We start from the raw sequence: 22,301 nt of genomic DNA on the forward strand, positions 1-22,301 counted from the left end.
CATTATGAAAGGATTTGAAACAGTACACACAGTGAGAATGTTTTCACTTGTGGGGAAGAGCAAAACTAGAGGCCCTCAATATAAGATAGTCACTAAGAAATCCAATGGGGAATTCAGAAGAAACTTCTTTACCCAGAGAGTGCTGAGAGTTTGGAATTTGCAATCACAGAGACGGTTAGGCGACTGGTACAGATGCATTTAAGGGAATGCTACATAAGCATATGAGAGGGAAGGGAATGGAAGGTTTTGCTGTTAGGCTTAGATAAAGAAGGATGAGAGGAGGCTACTGCAGTGCACAAACTGGTTGAACTAAATGGCCTGTTTCTGTGCTGTATAATCCATATATTTCTATGTAAAATGTTCTTGCACCATCTACATTTACAGGCTTTATTATTCACCTTTCCTCTATCATAAGATCAGAAGTGAGCTTGTTCATTGATAATCCTACAGAGTTCATCGCTCTACACAACTCTTCCTCCAACCGGATAATTGGCCTGACCAGTAGGGGGTAACAGTCACACCACATAAGTACTATGATAATACCAAACTTATAGAAGAGAAAGCTCAGCTATCTGCTCACAATTATCAATAACACCAGCATCATTGAGTTCCCTACCTCCAACACCTTGAGAAGCATCATTTACCCAAAATTTAACTGGACCAACCAAATCAACACTATGGGCAGAATCTTCTGGCTGGCTTGCGGGGGCGGGCCCCAAACGCCGACGCATAAAATGACACTCAGCGACATCGGGCGTGCATCCCGACGTCACTGCGCGTCATTCCAATCTTCAGTTCAGCAGGCGCGCACTGGAGTCGGCTGCGTGCCCGCCGAACTGTCAAAGCCTATAAGGCCATTAATCACCTAATTGAAGTAGTTGTCAGGGCTGCCCGTCCAACCTTAAGGTTGGCGGGCAGGCGAAGAGCCAAGGCGGCCTTCACATTTTTCATGGAATGTCATCCACAGGCGGGATGAGGTTTCATGAAGGGTTTATAGCTTTTAAAAAAGTTTTTATTAAAATTCATTGCCGTGTCCCAGCTCATGTGACACCATCACATGAGGGGACATGTCTAAATAATTTTGAAAACTTTTTTTCAAGTTTTCATAATCAAATTAATCTCCCTGAGGCAGCTCCGTGTCTTAAAAGTATGTTCCAGCATAAAGAGGACTCCAATGCATCAAATCATGGGTATTCAACATGATGATCAGAGTTCTTTATAAGTTTTCTCTTTTGCAGTGATATACTGAGGTATGTCTTTCAAACTTCAAAAATTGAATTATTTCACCAGGTCCAGTGTCCACAACAATCTGTAACCTCATGGTATGGCATTTTCCCTACTGTACCATTACTATCAAGCCAGAGGGACAATCCTGGTTCAAAGAAGAGTGCAGGAGGTCACACCAGGAGCAGCACCAAACATACCTAAAAATGAGGTGTCAATCTGTTGAAGTTACAACACAGGCCTACATGCATGCTAAAAAGTGAAAGCAGCATGCAATAGACAGAGCTAAGCAATCCCACAACCAGTGGACTAGATCAAAGTTTTGCAGTCCTGTCACATCCAGTCACGAATGGCAGTGGACAATTAAAAAACAAACAGATGGAGGAGGCTCCATGAATATCACTATTCTTGCTGATGGTGCAGTCCAGTACAGAAATGCAAATGATAGGGCTGAAGTTTTTGCAACTGTCTTCAACTAGACGTGCCAAGTGGATAATCCATGTTGGATTCCTCCTGAAGCCTTCACCAGTGGTGAGGTGAAAATGACTGCCCTTGAGACCAAGCAGCATTTGACTGAATATGGCATCAAGCAGATTGATGTAAAATTGATGTCACTGGTGATCAAGGAAAGTCTCTCCATTACCGAGGTCATGCTGAACACAAGGAAAATTTTATGGTTATTGGATTCCAACCATCTCAGTCCCAGGACATCACGGCAGGAGTTCCTCAGGGCAGTGTCCTAAGCTCATCTTCAGCTGTTTCCTCAATGACCTTCCCTCCATCATAAGGTCAGAAGTGGGGATGTTTGCTGATGGTTGCACAGTGTTCTGTTCCAATCATGGCTCCTCAGATAATGAAGCAATCCTATCTGCATGCAACAGGACCTGGACAACATTCAAGCTTGGGCTGATGAGCAGTAAGTAATATTCACGCCACCCAAGTGCCAGGCAATGATCATTTCCAGCAAAAGAGAACCTACCTACAACCCCATCCTTGACATTTAATGACATTAACATTGAGTGTTACTAAAAGAAGAGACATGCTGTCAAAGCTTTTCATCTTGCACTCATCAGGACAGATGCAAGAATATCAAATTTCAAAGGCAGCAACAATTTATACTGCATCACTGATCCTTCATCATTGCTGGTACAAAATCCTCTCATACAGCTTTGAGGGAGTGACTCCAGTGCATAGACTGCAACAATTCAAAAACCATGGATCACCATCACCCTTTTAGGAACACTTGGGAATGGGCAATAAATGCTAGCCTTGCCAGCAATGTCCACATCCTATGAATAAAAAAAGCCTCAATGGACTGAGTCGCAATACGGCTCAATTTTAATTCTATAAGATGTTATTTCCTATTAATAAGAATGAGCAAATGCCATGTAAATCAATTTTAATTTCTCATAAAACTCTTACAGAGATTTACTGGAAGAAAAGATTTAATTTTTAGAAGTAGTTTTACTGGATAATTTACTAGATCTGACAACATAGTGCAAAAAGTATCATAGCCAACTTTCTCTTCCTCTCATGCGAAACATTCTATGGGAAAAATAATCATTTTCCCTTCCCGCCATGCTCCACTGAATGTACCCAAACAATAAAATGTGGAAGATATGAACCCAAATGAAAAATATGGCAGTACTTGCCAAAGTAATCAACCAGGCAGCAAAAAGGAAAGTTCTATGAAGTATTAAAAAGAAGCTGGTTTAAATAGTAAAGATCAAAGCTCTGATGCATTTCCATCATTTACAATGCCATCTGGATCAGGGTAATTCCAGTATAGTTTTATAAGATAATCCGAAAGCTATTCTTTCATTTTTGTCTTACTATTGTGTAGAATTCCCTAATGAGTTTGACAATAGCTTGATGTGGTCAAATTGAAATAACGTTCACTTTCAGATGTTAATAAACTGGTAGCAATGGAGAAATTTCCTCCCTGGCCTAATTAAATGAGCAATATTTTAACCGAGGTGCAGATCTTTCAAACCAACAAACTTCAGTCTGTAAGTTTTAGTGCTTCATTTTCTTGCACATCCACATAGCTCCAATTTGAACAGACAGAATTTTATTCTTATGATTAAATCTTTTTTTGGATCATAGAGGTAAACCATCTAACAGCCATAAAAAAAATAGATGTTGTCCGTAACAGATCTGATTTTTAAAAATCTGCTTTCTTTGATGAAATGCAATACATTTTGGAAGATAGTTCCAGGTTCACTGCTACATACTAGTTCACTGCTACATGCCAATGAAACTAAGGAATATACCTTAGGTTTCTCTGAGTTCTTGGGATTTCCACTGTTGAAGTTTATGGCAAAAGTCTTTGACGTCTTTTGACTTTGGTCATTTTCGGTGCTTGTCGGTGAAGCTAAAGAAAACAAAATCATACATTACACTGCAGATACATTGAACACGGCCTGTCAGATATTAATTATATAAACCTAGAATTGCTATTAAGCATATTAATCTAACTCCCCAATCTTACATTATTAAATAATTTTGAGCTGTTCAATTGTACATTACTCTCATTGGGCTGAATTCAATGTAGGCAGCGGAGGCCTCAAAAGCAAACTGGAAATTAAGGAGACTGGTTGTATATTCTCTAGAGTTTAGAAGAATGAGAGATGACATAATTGAAACTTACAAAATTCTTCAGGGGCGAAACAGGGTAGATGCACAAAGGATGTTTTCCCTGGCCGGGGGGTGTGGTGGGGGGTGGTGTCAAGAACCAGGGGACACTGCCTCAGAATAAGGGGCAAGCCATTTAGAACCGAGATAAAGAGGAAATTCTTCACTCAGAGTGTAGTGGATCTTTGGATTTCTCTATCCCAGAGGGCTGTGGAAGCTCAATCATTGAGTATGTTCAAGTCAAACATCAATAGATTCCTAGATACTAATGACATCAAGGAAAATGGGAATACCACGGGAAAATGATGTTAAGACAGATGATCGCCATGATCTAATTGAATGGCAGAGCAGGCTCGAGGGTCTGAATGGCCTACTCCTGCTCTTAGGTTCCTAAAGCCAGGGCAACCCTGCTTCGGCTGTTTCTAGGAACATCAGCCAGATTCTGTTCCTACCTAGCGTCAACGCTCCTGTCTCTTAAAGGGCGAAGATCCTGGCTCCAAGTGCTGCTGCCCAATTAGAAAGTCAACAGCTCTTCATTCCCAGCAGCACCATGGGAGTCAGTGGTCACTGCCGAGATTGCACCCAGCCAGGAGCAACACCCTGGAACCAAGTAAGTGGGATCGGGGTTGTCGGGGATGGGGGTTTGTTGGTGAGGGTAGGTGGGTGTTTCTGCAAGTGCACCCCTTGCCCATGAGACACAGGTCCCCGATTAGTAGGGGGGGGCCCCCCACCCTGAGGGCTCAGGCAGGCCATCAGCATTTGCTGGGTGCTTTCCCCATGTAGCGAAGGTGGGGTTAGGCCATTAAGATCTTCAACAGCAGTGGTGGAATTAGGTCCTTAAGATCATCTACAGACTTGCCTATCGTTGAGTGAATAGCGCAGAGTCATGATGACAAGGGGCACTCCATCCCTGCCTTCTAATCCAATTCTGTGTCCTTGCATCTTGTAATTTGCTCCTGTGGGCCAGACTCAATACTGCCCATTAATGTCTCTGTCTATTATTTATCATAATAATATGCATATCTCATTCATAACATGTCCCTGCTCATGTGACAGAGTCACATGAGGGGCCATGATTTTTAACATTTAAAAATTCTTTATTTTTGTTTTTCAGAACTCTTCATCTCCCTGAGGCAACTCTGTGCCTCAGGGAGTTTTTCCACTGTACACCCTTGTGCATGTGCGAAGTTCTCTGCTCACCCTCCTCCCCCCAACCCCGGACAAGCAGTGCTGCCACTCACGTTTCACGCTGGGTAGGCCTTAATCGGCCTGCCAGTGTGAAATCGCAGTCCAGCTCCGATCGCAGGCGGCAGTCGGCTTCCCGATTGCCCCTGCCGAGCCCACCTGACAAGGGCAAAATTTTGCCCAATATGTTTATTTTCCCAGAGATTGCTGGTAAAATGGGTACTATGCTAAATTTTTATGATCAGAAAGGTAAAGTCCAAAAACATAGTGAAATAATGGGCATTTTCATTCAAAACAGAAAATATATATAAAGGAGTGAAGGCTATGTATAAGGGCAGGCATTTTAAGATCTAACAAGTGTGAAAAGCTTTCGGCATCTGTGCCTCAAGCCACTGTCTTCAAAGAACTGAAGTTAAGAAAACTCACTTTAAATTCCACTGGTTCAGGGTATTGTGTGTCACCTTGCGTGGATCTTTTAAAATTTATGTGTCTTACTGTCACCTTAACGAAAGTGTAACTGAGAGTTAGATTATTTAGGGGATTTAGGAGTTATTATAGTAGTAGTTTGTTGACATATCTATGTGCTTAAAATCACTTCTTTTATTAATGTTTGATCTAGTTTTGTAAAAACCTATAATAAGAAGAATGCGAGAGGAGGACCCTGGGACAGGCAGTCAGGAGCACCTAGAGGAGAATGCGAGAGGAGGACCCTGGGACAGGCAGTCAGCAGTACCTAGAGGAGAATGCGAGAGGAGGACCCTGGGACAGGCAGTCAGCAGTACCTAGAGGATCTAGTCTATCTGGAGGATCTAGCATCTAGTCAATACTCATGTAGGAGTAAGGGTAAAATAAAAGCAAGGGTCCATATTCTATTTAGTTAAGATATGTCTGGGGAGCTCAGTCCCATGATTTGCACATCCTGCATTATGTGGGAAATCCTAGGCGCTGCTGGCGGTCTGGATGACCATGTGTGCAGGAGGTGCCTCCAACTGAAGCAACTTGAGCTCCAGGTTTTGGAGCTTGAGCAGCAGCTGGGGGCACTACAGTGCATTCATGGGGCTGAGAGGTTCGTGGATAGCACATTTCAGGACGTGGTCACCCCATAGCTTAAGAATATGCAAGCAGAGAGGGAATAGGTGACCGACAGACTGAAGAAGGGGACCAGGCAGGTAATGAGGGAATCCCTTGCTCGTAAACCATTGTTCGGCCTTGGAAAGTGGTGGGAGTGACAGTACCTTTATAGAGGCCAACCAGAGCCAAGGCCATGGCACTGTGGGTGGCCAGCTGCTCAGTAGGGTGGGGTGGTGTGGGGAGGAAGAAGTGTGGGCAATAGTGGTGGGGGATTCATTAGTGAGGAGAGTGGACAGGTGCTTCTGCAGCCGTAGACGTGAATCCAACATGGTATGTTGCCTCCCAGGTGCTAGGGTCAAGGATGTCACATAATGCCTGCAGGGCATTCTGAAGGGGGAGGGTGAACAGCCAGAGGTTGTAGTCCATGTTGGGACCAATGACATAGGGAGAAAGAGAAATGAGGTCCTGCAAGCAGACTTTAGGGAGTTAGGTAGGAAATTGAAAAGCAGGACTTCAAAGGTAGTAATCTCCGGATTATTCCCAGTGCCACACAGCAGTGAGTATAGGAACAGAAGGATAAAGCAGATGAATGCATGGCTGGAGATGGTGCAGGAGGGAGGGCTTTAGATTCCTGGGGCATTGGGAATATTTCTGGGGGAGGTGGGACCTGTACAAGTTGGACGGGTTACATCTGAACAGGAGCAGGACCAACATCCTTGCGGGGAGGTTTGCTAATGCGGTTGGGGTGGATTTAAACTATATTGGCAGGGGGATGAGATCCTGAAAAGTAGTTCAGGGAAGAAAGAAGCTGAAATGGAAATAGAACTTAAAATGCTAGTAAGTGAGTAAGGAAGGCAGAAGAAACATAGGCTAAGTAAGAAAGAAGTGAGTTTAGCAAGCTAAATGGAATATATTTTAATGCAAGGAGCCTGAGGAATAAGTCAGACAAAGCTGAGGGCACAGGCATGTGGGAGTATGATAGCTAAAAGGGCAGGATTGGAGCTAAACATTCCTGGTTATAGATTAATCAAGCGAGATAGAGAGGAGGATAGAAGAGGAGGGGGGAATCGCAATATTGATCAAGGAATCAATTATATCAATTATAGCAGTGAGGAAGGATGATATCTTGGAAGGATCATCAAATGAGGTCATATGAGTAGAAGTAAAAAACACAAAAGGGGCAATCACACTGTTAGGTGTGTACTACAGGCTCCCAAACAGTCAGGAAGAGATAGAGGATCAAATATGTAACTAAAGAAGTGTAAAAATAATAAGGAAGTAAGAGTAGGGGATTTTAACTATCCAAATATTAACTGGGATAGGTAAAGCGTGCAAGGTAGAGAGGGAGAAAAATTCTTAAGTTGCATTCAGGAGAACTTTGTAAGCGAGTATGTAGAAAGCCCAACAAGGGAGGGGGCAGTTCTGCACCTAATATTCAGAAATGAGCTCAGGCAGGTGGAAGGCATATCAGTAGGGGAGCATTTTGGAGATAGTGACCATAACTCAGTTAGATTTAGGATAGTTATGGAAAAGGATAGGGTTGGGCCAGGAAAAATACATTCTAAACTAGGGAAAGACTAATTTTACTAAGATGAGTTACGATTTGGCCCAAGTGGACTGGGAGCAGTTACTTGCAAATAAAACTACCAGAGCAGTGGGAGGCATTCAAAGAGGAAATAGCAAAAGTACAGGGCAAATATGTTCACATAAAGACAAAGTGGGGAACCAAGTCCAAAGAACCCTGGATGTCAAGGGACATAAAGGTTAGGATTAAGGAAAAAAAAGAAGCTCATGGCCGATACCGAGAGCCCAATACGGCAGAGTCCCTCGAGGAATATAAAAAGTGCAGGGGGGAACATAAATAGGAAATTAGGAAAACTAAGACAGTATATGAGAAAGCATTGGTGGGGAGAATAAAGGGAAACCCAAAGGGGTTTTTTAAATATATAAAGAGCAAAAGAATAACTAGGGAAAGAGTAGAGCCAATTGGGAACCACAGAGGTAATCCGTGTGTGCACCCGGAAGATGTGGGAACAGTCCTCAATTAATACTTTGCGTCGGTCTTCACAACGGAAAAGGAAAACACAGGTATAGGCATCAGGATGGAGAACTGTGAAATAGTAGAGGAAATTAACACAGAGAGAGAGGAGGTACTAGTGGGTTTAGCGGCCTTAAAAGTAGATAAATCCGTAGGCCCAGATGATATATACCAGGCTGTTGAGGGAGGCAAGGGAAGAGATATCATGGGCCCTGGCAGCAATTTTCAAATCCTCTCTGGCCACAGGTGAGGTGCCAGAGGACTGGAGGGCTGCAAACATTGTCCCATTATTAAAAAAGGGGAGGGATAGACCAGGAAATTACAGGCCAGTTGGTCTTGGTGGCAGGGAAGTTACTAGAAAGAATTCTGAGGGACAGAATATACCTGCGCTTGGAGAGAAACAGATTAATCAGGGATAGTCACCATGGGTTTGTTAAGGGAAGATTGTGTTTGACAAATTTGATCGAATTTTTTGAGGAGGTAACCAGGAGTGTTAATGAGGGTAATGCAGTTGATGTGGTCTACATGGACTTTAGTAAGGCTTTTAATAAGGTCCCTCATGGCAGACTGGTCAAGAAAGTAAGAGCCCAAGGCAAAGTGGCATGTTGGATCCAAAATTGGCTGAGAGGCAGGAAGCAGGGGGTAATGGTAGAGGGATGTTTCTGAGACTGTAAGTCTGTTTCCAGTGGGGTTCCGCAGAGCTCGGTGCTAGGGCCCTTGCTGTTTGTGGTGTACATAAATGATTTGGACTTAAATATAGGAGGTATGATCAAGAAGTTTGTGGTTGACATGAAAATTGCTAGGGTGGTAAATAGCAAGGAGGATAGCCGTAAACAGCAGGAGGATATCAATGGACTGGTCAGGTGGGCAGAGCAGCGGCAAATGGAATTCAACCTGGAAAAGTGTGAAGTTATGCACTTAGAGAGGGCTAACAAGGCAAGGGATTACACTATGAATGGTAGGACCCTGTATAGTACTGAAGATCAGAGGGACCTTGGTGTGCATATCCACAGGTCCCTTAAGTTGTAGTGCAGGTAGATAAAGTGGTTAAGGAGGCATATGGGATACTTGCCTTTATTAGCCAAGGCGTAGAATACAAGAGTAGAGAGGTTATGCTGGAACTGCATATAAAACGCTGGTTAGGCCACAACTGGAGCACTGCGTGCAGTTCTGGTCACCACATTATATGTAAATGCACTGGAGAGGGCGCAGAGAAGATTTACCAGGATGCTGCCTGGGCTGCAGGGTTTGAGCTATGAGTAAAGATTGGATAGGCTGGGGTTGTTTCCCTTAGAAGAGCAAAGGTTGAGAAGAGACCTGATGGAGGTGTATAAGATTATGTGGGGCATAGATAGGGTGGATAGGAAGGCACTTTTTCCCGTGGTAGTGGATTCAATAACCAGAGGGCATAGGTTTAAGGTAATAGGTAGAAGACTAAGAGGGGAGTTCAGGAGGAATTTATTCACCCAGAAGGCGGTGAGAGCCTGGAACTTACTGCCTAAAAGGTGATTGAGTCAGGGATTCTCATAACATTTAAGAAGTATTTAGATATTCACTTGCATTGCCATAGCCTCCAGAGCTATGGGCCAAGCACTGGAAAATGGGATTAGTGTAGTCAGATCTTTGTTGACCAGCATGGACACGATAGGCCAAATGGCCTCCTTCTGTGTCTTAGACGTCTATGGGTCTAATTGGTGGTCTTATTACTATTGAATTCAGGGCACGCATCTCGAAATTTATACAAATTGCAAAACAAGCTGTGGCAGCTGTTTCAAGTTTCCCTTTGGGATTTGAACAACTCAGCATTTACCATCGGCTGTGCCATAACAAAGAGCATCTCCACATTAAATGAACCACCACATTCCTGTACACAGAGACTGGGAATGGGTCCAATCTAAGTTCAATTTAAGGTAACTTCTGTTAGTTTAAAAATTTATCCTGTCATATAATATTGGATTCTATTACCCTTGCAACTGGACATTATTGTTCGCCTAAAATATCCTGTAGAGCAGAATGCTTGACATTAAAATTGACTCCATCCAATGGCTTCCATATTCAGCCAAAAGGAAGGATGCTGGATATTGAGCAGGATGCAGAGTTTTCATTCTTGATGCAGCACCACCGTGACAGGCATTGAACCAAATAGCTGGCCAATATCTGATAATCTTGTCAAATGTATGGCTAGCAAATTCAAGCATCAGGTCATCCTTGAACTTGATTATGCAAAACTTGAAAAAAATTGCAAACACCTTAATTTACACCACCAAATTAAATCAGGGGAATCTTGAAGGAATATTTTCAATGAAATTTACATGATGGGATAAGAGAGTGAATACAGAACTAGTGTAATAATACATTTATAGCTCTACTGTAACAAAATTGGCAGCTTACGAGTCACAGTGGTAACGTAGTTGGCGGGCTTGCTCCAGACACCCTCTTCCTTTGCTTTGGTAACTCGCACCCCAAATTCATAAACAGTATTTGGTTTAAGGTTATCTATCATCGTTTCACTCGTTGGGCAGCATTGGTACAGCCATTTCTTGTTTCTTTCTTTTTCTCGATATCGAACAGTATAATGCCTAAAGGAAAAATGAAAAGCATTACAAGTTAGTTTGGGAGATTTTTGTTTTTATTTGTTCATGGGAGGTGACTGTTACTGACAAGGCCAGCACTTGTTGTCTATCTCTACAGATTGATTGTCTACAGTATAACCATCTATTATCAATCCATATAGTAAGGTTGTTCAGCTTCACAAAAGAAAATTCAATTTATAGTAGCCTTGTGTCCAATATAACCACAGTCCCAATATGCTTATGTCTTCACAGCAAGTTATATAAAAAAGCTTTCATCCCAATGTGCTATACAGGCTGAAGATCTGGTCTTTCAAATGAAATAAGGCAACTGCTTGACTTTGCTCATCAAGAACCATTTGATGAGAGCTGAAAAGCTACAGAGATCTCTTCTAGTTGGCAAAGTGAAGGGCAGCAGAAAGAGGGGTCGACCTAGGGGTAGTTGGATGATATAATGTCACAGGGCATTTGTAGATGAGCTATGGTGGATGTGTGAAAATGGTGCAAGACAGATGAGTGTGATGTACCATGCCTGGTAGAAGCAGCAGCAACAGCAGCAGAGACTTCACCATAGGAAAATAACATAGCCTTCAACAAAATCAATTGACCCCTGATAAAATCACAAGGATGCATAGCTTTCAAATGTAAAGTTTGTGAGAATGCAATTGTCGCAATATTAAAAGTAGCAACAACTCACAGTGCACTGCAATAATTATCCTTTAATGCTTCTCAAGATGATGTAATCATCTAGAGGATATAATTGTTGGAGATAATATTTGAATTTCAGCTGATAAAAAGCTGATTTGCAAACATCATGCTACAACTGCTGGCAATGACAATAATGGGGCCATAATAACGCATTGTTAAGGAGCAGGCTGTTATTTCTGCTGCCATGTCCCACATGTCTTCTCAGGTAATTGCTACAGATTACCTGCACTTTTCAAAGAGGGAAAGGGAAGTAGTTTCCAGTGTGCTGGTCAAAACTTATCCTCCCATGCCACCAACCCAAGAGCATTACTAAAACAGGTTATTTGGTAATTATCTCAATGTAGTTAATGTTATTTCTGCTGCCTGGGGAATCTGTCAGGAGATCTGGATGAAAGTATCCAACTAAAAGGAGATCAGAGGTACAGGATAAATATTATTCTAAACTACTAGAAATTTGGCTCCATTTTAAGTTACAAGAAGCCATAATATTGACAAAGCCATGTAAATGTTTGGAGAATTGTACAAAATAAAGATTATTGTTGAAAATATCCTGTTAAATATCCCGCACTGTTCCTTTCATGTCCTTGGGACTCACAGGGGAGAATTTTCTCCCCGTCGGGTAAGCTGGGCGGGAGTGGGCATGGGCAGGCAGGCAGCCATTCGCCGCCCGCAATCAGCTGCGCGCTGCCATTTTACGTGGGTCGGAGCTGCCTCAGGGAGATTAAGAAAAATCATAAAAATGTGAAAAATAGAAAAATAAAATTATTCAGACATGCCCCCTCATGTGACATTGTCACGAGGTGGGACATGATTATGAATTTACATGAAACATTTTATTAAATTAATAAACCCTTCATGAAACTTCATCCCTGGCAGTTACTACAATTAGTTGATAAATGGCCTTAATGGGCCTTTGACAGTTGGGTGGGCGCACAGCCGCCTCCAGTGCATGCTCACCGAACTGAAGATCGGAATGACGCGTGGTGACGTTGGGACACACGCCTGACGTCACCACATGCCATTTTACGCATCGGCAAGTGGAGTCCGCCCTGCACACCGAATGGTAGATTCAAGCCACAGTAGCTTTTCAGAGAAACAGGGTTAAGCCATTTAACCTCTTAAGCCAATTCCAATATTCCATCAGGTCAAAGCTGACCTGTAACTCCATTTGTCAACTGTGGCTCAGTGAAAATACACTCATCTCTGAATAAGAAGTAGGTTCAAATCACTGCAGAGACTAGGCTAACAATTCAGTGCAGTACTGAGGAAGTGCTATATTGTCGGAGGTGCCATCTTTCAGAAGAGAAGATACACAAAAGTCCCACGTGTCTTCTCAGGTAAATGTTACAGATTGTCCGCACTTTTCAAAGAGGGAAAGGGAAGTTCTTTCCAGTGTGCTGGTCAACATTTATCCTCCCGTGCCCCCACCCCCACAGCATTACTAAAACAGGTTATCTGGTAATTGTCTCAATACTGTTTGTGAGGTCTTGCTGAGTGCAAATTCGTTACTCCAATTCTTACATTCCAGCGGTGACTACTTTTCAAAAGTACTTAATTGGTTGTAAAGCACTTTGGACCCTTCTGAGGTGGTGAAAGATGCCATATGAAAGCAAGTTGTTACTTTTTTCTCTATTTCACTGCCTTTGCTCCATATTGCTTGATACCTTTACTTAGCAAATATTTATCAAACTCAGTCTTGAAAACTGCAACTGGTCCAAGACTGTAGATCTCAAAGTATTGGAAATGCATCTAATCTAAGTTGTGTGAAGTTGCTAGCTGTGCAGAGTCTTGCTCAATAAAAGTGCGGATTGAATAACTGATAAAGGAGAACAGCACACCCAACTCATAGCAGCCCTGATCCTTCAGTCTGTGCACAGCAGGTGGACCATGTCTCTAAACCCTCCTATAAAATAACTCTTGGGATCAAATTTAACTTTGAGAAGGTGGAAGGGTGGGGAGAATATGAAAGGGAGGGTACATTTACTCAATTTTATTGAAAACTACTCCATAATAAGCCTCTTGGTAATTAATATTTTTTTTCCCTGTACTGCACAACTTTTTACTTCCAGTAGCAATAATTTACCACTGGCGAAAAAGTTTTAAATATTTTTCGACTATCCAGGAAACCAAAAGTGTTGCCAATGATTCATTAAAAATGCTTAGTCAGGGTGAGTAAAGCAGAAAACGGAAAAGATGCAACCTCCACATTTTAAAATGGATTTGGAATGCATTAACAGAAAAATAAAGAAATTCTATTGATCTATTAAAGGAAGTTAAGTTTTTAGCAGGCCATGTTAATCAATTTAGCAAGGTGAACAATTTTAATTGTTCACCCACCTTGCTCCTGCCGATGGGGAGTGTTAAAATCACAGCCAAAGAGTCAACATACCCTGGGGTCCACATGCCCAGATTTCCCTGGGAAACAAACTCCCTGCACAATTTCCAGTATGTCCATTTCTACAATTACCACTAAATTGCGAGCAATGTCAGTAGAATCTGAAACCAAAGCAATGTGTGCCACTGTCTGGGATGAATTAACACTACCACTGGAAATGAAAGAATATATGAATGTGACGTAGGTTACTCAAAAATATCATTACAAAAAAAACCTAAGAAATCCATCACATCTGGCAAGAGTCAGCCTTTAAGAAATTTGGAGTGAGGCACTGACGTCATGTCTGCCTGCAAAGTTACCATTTTATGCATCATTTAGATAAGTGTACATCATGAGCCAATAAAAACTTATAAAAGCAAACTACTGGGTTTAATAAACAGAATGTGGGCTTGAAACACCAAGTGAGCAGCAGGATATTTGTTAGATATGTCTAACTCAGTTGAACTCATCCAAAATTAACCAGTTTGTTTTTGATTATAACATGCATTCCTCTTAAAGAGGATTCCAGGGTTGACCTTTTAGAATCTGAAATTCTAGCCTAGAAGATTGACTCTCACTCTTAGGCTCTATAAAAAAAAGTACGGGCCATTTAATTCCACCCTAGATTTTCCACTTAAATGGCTTTAGAACATTTTCAAAATTGTAATCCTGGTTGCTTCTTTGAAACAATGCTAAAATGCAAGCAGCTCCCAGGGTTTATACAGTATCAGCAAATTAAATTATGGCTCCATGTAGCAAACTCTAGCATGCAGGACAGACATTTCCTTCTAAAAAAATAATTGCCCATTTATATGTGTTCTATACCTGTCGATACCAAGTTTGTACACCCAAGATGTTTACATATTAAAGAATGCAAAGAACAGTAATAAACTAATTACATAAATATCGTATTACCTACATTTTGTTTGGATGGTGCTGGTTGCAGAATGTGTCTGTTAAAGAAGTCTCTTTTAGTATTCTGTATGTTAACAGCAAGTCTTTATTAACTGCTTTAACTATATACAAACATACAGGGCAGAATTTTCTGCCTGTCGGGTGGGCGGGCCCAACTCAATCTCTGGCGGCCAGGGAGCCGATCCCCGCCAGAGAAGCGGGCCCTGCCGCCATTTTAAGTGGGTGAGCCAATTAAGGCCTGCCCAGCGTGACGTCCGCCGGGAAGCGCTATGCACTTCCTGTGCGGGAGGGGGGATTCCCCAAAAGTGAGAGTGAACTCTTTCACACGTGTGCACATCTCCCTGAGGCTAAGTGCTCACAGTTTTAAAAACATTAAAAATAGAAAAAAAAAAATCCTTAACATGTCCCCCTCATGTGACATGTCACACAAGATGGGACATGTTCATAAATTACACTAAAGCTTTATTAAACTTTTTAAATCCCTACATGAAACCTCATCCCACTGGTGGATGAGGTTTCATGTTTTTTCTAGCTCCCGCCGGGGCTCCTGGCCTGCCCACCAACCTTAAGGTTGGACTGGCAGGTCCTTTAATTGTTTCAATGATCCTTCAAAAGATAAGGCAAAAGATAAGGCTAAAGCATTCGCAACAATCTTCAGCCAGATGTGCTGAATGGATGATCCAACTCAGCCTTCTCTGAAGGTCCCCAGCATCACAGATGCCAGTCTTCAGGCAATTTGATTCACCCCACATGATATCAAGAAATGGCTGAAGGCACTGGATACTGCGAAGGCTATGGGCCCTGATAATATTCCAGCAATAGTACTGAGGACTTGTGCCCCAGAATCGGCTGCACCCCTAGCCAAGCTGTTCCAGTACAGCTACAACACTGGCATCTACTCAGCAATGTGGAAAATTGCTCAGGTATGTCCCATCCACAAAAATCAGGACGAATCCAACCCGGCCAGTTACCAGCCCATCAGTCTACTTTTCCTCATCGGTAAGGTGATGAAAGGGGTCATTAACAGTGCTATCAAGTTCCAACCGCTTAGAAATAACCTGCTCATTGACACTCAGTTTGGGTTCCGCCACAATCACTCAGCTCCTGATCTTATTTCAGCCTTGGTTCAAACATGGACAAAAGAGCTGAACTTCAGAGGTACAGTCAGAGTGACTGCCCTTGATATCAAGGCAGCATTTGAATGAGTGTGGCATCAAAGAGCCCTGGAAAAACTAGGGTCAATGGGAATCAGGTAAAACTCTCCGCTGATTGGAGTCATAACTAGCACAAAGGAAGATGGTTGTGGTTGTCGGAGGTCAATCACCTCAGCTCCAGGACATCACTGCAGAAGTTCCTCAGGGTAGTGTCCTCAGCTCAACCATCTTCAGCTGCTTCATCAATGACCTTCCTTCTATCATAAGGTCAGAAGTGCGGATGCTCACTGATGATTGCACGATGTTCAGCACCATTCGCGACTCCTCAGACATAGAAGCAGTCCATGTCCAAATGCAGCAAGACCTGGACAATATCCAGGCTTGGGCTGACAAGTGGCAAGTAACATTCACGCCACAGAAGTGCCAGGCAATGACCAGCTCCAACAAGAGAGAATCCAATCATCAACCCTTGACATTCAATAGCATTACTATCACTAATCCCCCACTATCAACATCCTGGAGATCACCATTGACCAGAAACTGAACTGGGTCAGCCATCTAAATATTGTGGCTACAGGAGCAGGTCAGAGGCTATAAAGTTTGCAGCAAATAATTCACCTCCTGACTTCCCAAAGCATGTCCATCATCTACAAGGCGCATGTGATGGAATACTCTCCTCTTGCCTGGATGAGTGCAGCTTCAACAACACTCAAGAAGCTTGACACCATCCAGAACAAAGCAGCCCATTTGATTGGCACCCCATCCACAAACATTCATTCCCTCCATCACCAACACATAGTGGCAGCAGTGTGTACCATCTACAAGCTGCACTGCAGCAATTCACCAAGGCTCCTTAGGCAGCACCTTCCAAACCCATGACCTCTACCATCTAGAAGAACAAGGACAGCAGATGCATGGGAATACCACCACCTGGAAGTTCCCCTCCAACCATCCTGACTGAAAATATATCACTGTTACCTCACCGTCGCTGGGTCAAAATCCTGGAGCTCCCACCCTAACAGCACTGTGGGTGTATCTACAGCACATGGACTGCAGCGCTTCAAGAAGGCAACTCGCCACCATCTTCTCAAGGGCAATTGAGGATGGGCAATAAATGCTGGCCTAGCCAGTGATGCCCACATTCCATGATTGAATAAAAAAAATCTGCAGGACATTTCTTGGTATAATCCATTAGTAAGACATTTCCCCTTACCCTTCAGCTTGAAATGTTTCTTCCCTGTAAGTTGCTGGAAGTGTAAGATAATAATAGCACAGTGAGGGCAATGGGCACCTGGGACCTTGCTGAATGATGAGATAATTAGTCTATCTCTTTAACTAGTGAGATTGAAGGATTGAAGAAGGAGCAGAAGAACAGCGAAACTGGACGGTGAGTTACAGTGGATAAAATGGGCCCAATTCAGACCTACACAGAGAAATAAGGGGAAAGAAAGATTGGATTAAGAAAGGAAAATGAAAAGCAAGAAAATGAATTTGGGAAAAATTTTACATTTTAAAAACCTGTAGGAATTAGACTTCATGGTTTAAATTGGTCCTTTTCTTTGATTGGCATTACAGAAACAGACATTTCCCCATTAAAAGTTACCTATTCTACTAAAAATCAGCCCAAACTTTCTACAATGAGTTTAACTGGCAGTTAATTCACTAATTGAGTATCGTCATGAAAGTCACAGGGCATGGGATGGGGGTTCAGGGTAAGTTGGCATTGATACAAAGCTAATGGCAGACCAGCACAAGTTGTCCAATAACTTGTGGCTATTTGCAGTTCTCTTCCCTGCCACAAACTGCTGGGTAATTTGCACATTAATAGCAGCGAGCACCATTAAATTCACTGTTATTTTAACAGCAAATCTTGGGCCAATATGTGAGCTCCAGCTGCTACATTACAGTCTTGTTTCTCAAGGGCTTGGAGTGACTTAAATTCCAAAGTAATCATCGTATCCTGGTGTTATATTCTGAATTTGGTGCCAGATTTATACTAATACCATCATAAATCTGGGAGCAAATTCATACCTTCAGACTCAAAATTGTTTTAACAGTGACACCTTCATTTCTGAATAATTATTTGTGTTTTTAATGCACAGACATATATCTCACTACTTATTTTGCTAGTATATTTTTAATCATACAAAATAGATGAATGTTATATTCAAACCCAAAGCTTCTGAGGATTCTAAAACAACCTCCGAATCTCAGGCAAATATGATTACACCTCATACCATTGGCATGTCACACTCTTAAAAGTTTCCTCAGGTTGGCAGGTCTGTGAATTAGTCATGAGATAGCAGAATGTTATTGGAGTAAGATATTTTGCTCAATAGCATTGGGCTAAAGAATTTTCTGCTCGCCGACGCATAAAATGACGTGTGGTGACGTTGGACAGGCATCCCGACATCACCACGCGCCATTTAGATTGTCATTTCGGCGGGTGTGCAGCCACCTAATAAAGCCATTAAGAAAATAATTAAAGTTGTTAAGAAACCTTAAGGTTGGCGGGCAGGCAAAGAGCCCAGGAGGCCTTCAAATTTTTCACGTAACCTCATCCATGGGCGGGATGAGGTTTCCATGTTTCCATGTTAAATAAAACGTTTTGAAAAAATTAACGGACATGGTGGAGTGGACGGTAAAGTAGCCGATGGATTTTAACATAGAGAAGTGTGGGGTCATACATTTAGGGAGGTCCAACAGTTACAGGGATTACACAATAAATGGGAATATACTAAGAGGGGTAGAAGCGAGAGATCTTGGCGTACAAGTACACAGGTCCCTGAAGGCAGCAGTTCAAGTAGACGAGGTTGTAAAGAAGGCATATGGAATGCTCTCCTTCATTGGCAGAGGTATAGAATATAAAAGTAAGGATATAATGTTGGAATTGTATAAAACACTGGTGAGGCAACAACTGGAGTATTGTGTGCAGTTCTGGTCACCACATTACAGGAAGGACGTGATGGCTCTGGAGAGAGTGCACAGGAGGTTTTCAAGAATATTGACAGGGTTAGAAAAGAGTAGCTATGAGGAGAGTTTGGACAGATTGGGGTTATTTTCCTTAGAACAAAGAAGGCTGAATGGTGACTTAATTGAGGTGTACAAAATTATGAGGGGAATAGATAAAGTGGACAGGATAAAATTGTTTCCCTTGATGGAGAATTCTAGAACCAGGGGACATAGATTAAAGATTCAAGTGGCAGAAGGTGTAGGGGGGACATGAGGAAGACCTTTTGTACGCAGAGAGTAGTGGGTGTCTGGAATTTGCTGTCCAAGTTGGTGGTAGAGGCAGAAACTTTAAATTCTTTTTAAAAGTACCTGGATTTGCACCTAAAGTGCTGTAAGCTGCAGGGCTATGGGCCAGGTGCAGGAAAGTGCGATTAGAAAGAGCACCTTGGTGTTCGCGGGCTGGCATGGACAAGATGGGTCGAATGGCCTCCTTTCTATGGTTTCTATGCCCCAGCTCATGTGACAGTTTCACATGAGGGGACATGTCCTTAAATTATTTTTTCCTTTATTAAATTTTTCAGAACTTAAACTAATCTCCCGGAGACATCTCCATGCCTCACGGAGATTTCTGCGCTCTTTTGCGCATGACTCCAACTCAGGGAATCCCGCCCCCCACCTGCACAGGGAGTGCACAGCGCTTCCAGGTGTGCGTCACGCTGGACGGGCCTTAATTGGCCGGCCCACGTAAAATGGCGGCGCGCAGCCAATAGGGGGTGCTGATCGGGTTCGCAATCACTCCCGCCCGGCCCCGCACAGCCCCCCCAATTGGGGGGGGGGGGGAGGGGGGAATTCAGCCCATGAAAATAATGGGGAGAATTTTCTCCCCATCGGGGGGGGTGGGCGGGGGCGGGAGCGGGCATGGGAGGCACGGAGCTGAGCGCTCCCTGTGCGGGCAGGGGAGGAGGCTGAGTCAGGGCCTGCGCTCTTAAGAGCGCAGAAATCTTCCTGAGGCACAGAGTTGCCTCAGGGAGGTTAGTTTGATTTTTAAAAATTTTAACAAAGAAAACAATGTCAATGAACTTTAATAAAAACTTTCATTCAATTTCTAAACACTTCATGAAACCTCATCTGACCCATGGATGAGGTTTCGTGATAAATGTGAAGGCCGCCTGGGTTCTTCGCCTGCTCCCCAACCTTAAGGTTGGTGGGCAGCTTAGTTAATCACTTTAATTAGTTTTTAAATGGTCTTAATAGGCCTTTGACAGTTCGGCAGGTGCGCAGCCGACTCTGCTGAACAGTTCGGAGAGCGCCAGCCAATTCTGCTGCGCACCCGCCAAACTGAGGATCAGAATGACACACGGTGATGTCACCATGCGTCATTTTACACGTCGGCGAGCGGGGTCCACCCCTGCACATTGACCCGAAGATTCTGGCCAATGTGTTCGACAAATATAACAACAAAAGTTTTAGTAGTTTTCCCAAAAATTGAATTTCCCCAATACGATGGCAGTAAAAAGATCCCTTTACTTCTAACAGTGGAGGCACTTACCTGTATTTTTATAATGTACTCTCAAGATTGTATGGTAACACAATTCCCACTAAAGCTTTATAAAACTATATATATGACACAATCAAATGTTATTTTTGAAATAAATTACAAAACATAGTTATTACAATTTGCTAATATACAACTCTCTCAGCTCTCAACCCAGACTAACGGAATGAAAATCCATTCTCTCTCTGAATGTTCCAACAGTCATCAATGAAATGAGCAATGGCACAGTCAACCCTGCTTCATTGCAGGCATGAGTCCACATTATAAAACTGTAATTCAGCACCCATTGGCACTTAACTGCTGGCCTTACTCAAAGAGTTCATAAGTGTGGCTATGCTATGCTTGACCTGAAAATGATTGATGTTGCCACTGAATGCCAAAAATGTGGAAATGTCCCACTGACACCCCCCATCACATGGATACAAAAGGACATACACCTTTTTTTGAATAAGTAAGGTACACTATCTGTTTTCTATGTAATCACAGAACACTTCCATTAATGCAATGCCCTCTTCATCCCTTAGAAAAACAGAAAATAATAAATAGCACATATATTTTGCAAAGAACTTTTTGAAATCATTCTCTTTACAAAGATCAATGTGCTAATGTGTTAAGGTACAGTATGTAAATAATCCAAATGCAGCAATTATGTTTTTTTGAGAAGCAATGCTTCATTGTCTGACACATTTACAAAAAAATTAGGATTAACAGAGAAGAGAAAGTAATCATTTGTAGCTGCTGAGATACAGAAACAAAATGTCCATGATTAAAATATCCAAGTTCTCAAGAGTTTTGTTACATATTCACTTCAATCAGAAAGAAATGATTGCTGGATTCACACTGAATGGCATCTTTGGTAAGTGCACAAGTGTTAGAATTTTCAAAAGCAATTAGTGAAAAAATAAACCAGCAGACAGATTAAGAGCAGTTTGTGCATTTTGTTTAATTTTCAATGACCTCACTCATTTCACTGGGGTAGATTTGACTGTGGGCATGTTTTGGTTAGCGGAGCAAGCCACAACAGTGAGTGAATAGGGAAGGGGGCTGAGGGAAAAAACAAAGCCCAACTCCAAACTGCCACAATACTGGCAGCCTCTGTGCCTGAGGAAAGAAGTGGGGGTGGGGGTGGGGGTGGGGAAGTAGGGAGAACTCAGTGAGGCAGGGTCTCATTTTTTTGTAGCGCCCAGAGAAGCGCTCCTGTTCCTCCAAACCCCATTTTAAAAAATTATCTGCTGGGCACCTCTCTGAGTGGACTGCCATCTGATATTGCACCGAGCATGTACAGCACACGCTTTACCCAGCACTGCTCTGAAATGGTAACCATGATCCTATGTAATCCATATGCTATCACATGACTCAGGTTGGTGATCCAACCACCTAACATTGAACTCTGGGGAAAATAGTTACAATCATGTAGTTGGTGGGAACTAAACAGTAAGTCATCCTCCACCATTTTGGGTGTGCTACAGCTCTCTTTCCCCAAAATTTCCCCCAGTATGTTGAAATTCTCAGTGAAGATAAACAATGTGATAAAATCTATCCTTGAGAATATTTTGTAACTTGCACTTTGCAAAATAATCAGAAACAAAAAATCCTCAATTGCTTCTTAATGGATTAGGAATTTACAGTTTCTTTTCAATAATTATACATAAACATAGTTGAAATTTAATTACCTTTCATCTGCACATTCATTGTCAATATGCTTATAAACTTTTCCTTTAAAACTGTTCGTCCACGTGAGAAACACAGATGTAGAGGTTCGAGTAGCTATCGTTATCTGCGGAGGCTTGTGGAGATCCAGGTTCCCTGAAATGAAGGTGTAAAGTACATGCCATCACTGCATGGTGAACAGGATATAATGTACCCTTCATAAAAGTATGATTTAAAATAACTATTTGGATTTGTTAGTATTTGAAAAAAA

The 22,301-nt window shown here is 42.4% G+C and overlaps 1 protein-coding gene across 22 annotated transcripts in view; it reads right to left on the reverse strand.

Moving 5' to 3' along the window:
- LOC121290577 (target of Nesh-SH3-like) overlaps positions 1 to 22,301 on the reverse strand; it is a 290,979-nt gene that overhangs the window by 222,262 nt on the left and 46,416 nt on the right. For all 22 annotated transcript variants that reach the window (XM_041211152.1, XM_041211169.1, XM_041211161.1 and 19 more), the window contains 3 exons: positions 22,054 to 22,186; positions 10,544 to 10,731; positions 3,498 to 3,598 (listed from right to left, as the gene is read on the reverse strand). In XM_041211152.1, coding sequence (XP_041067086.1) covers positions 3,498 to 3,598; positions 10,544 to 10,731; positions 22,054 to 22,186 — 422 coding nt within the window. The remainder of the gene's footprint in view (positions 1 to 3,497; positions 3,599 to 10,543; positions 10,732 to 22,053; positions 22,187 to 22,301) is intronic.

The sequence above is a fragment of the Carcharodon carcharias genome, chromosome 18, assembly GCF_017639515.1.
Source record: "Carcharodon carcharias isolate sCarCar2 chromosome 18, sCarCar2.pri, whole genome shotgun sequence".
In the NCBI taxonomy this organism is placed as follows: domain Eukaryota; kingdom Metazoa; phylum Chordata; class Chondrichthyes; order Lamniformes; family Lamnidae; genus Carcharodon; species Carcharodon carcharias.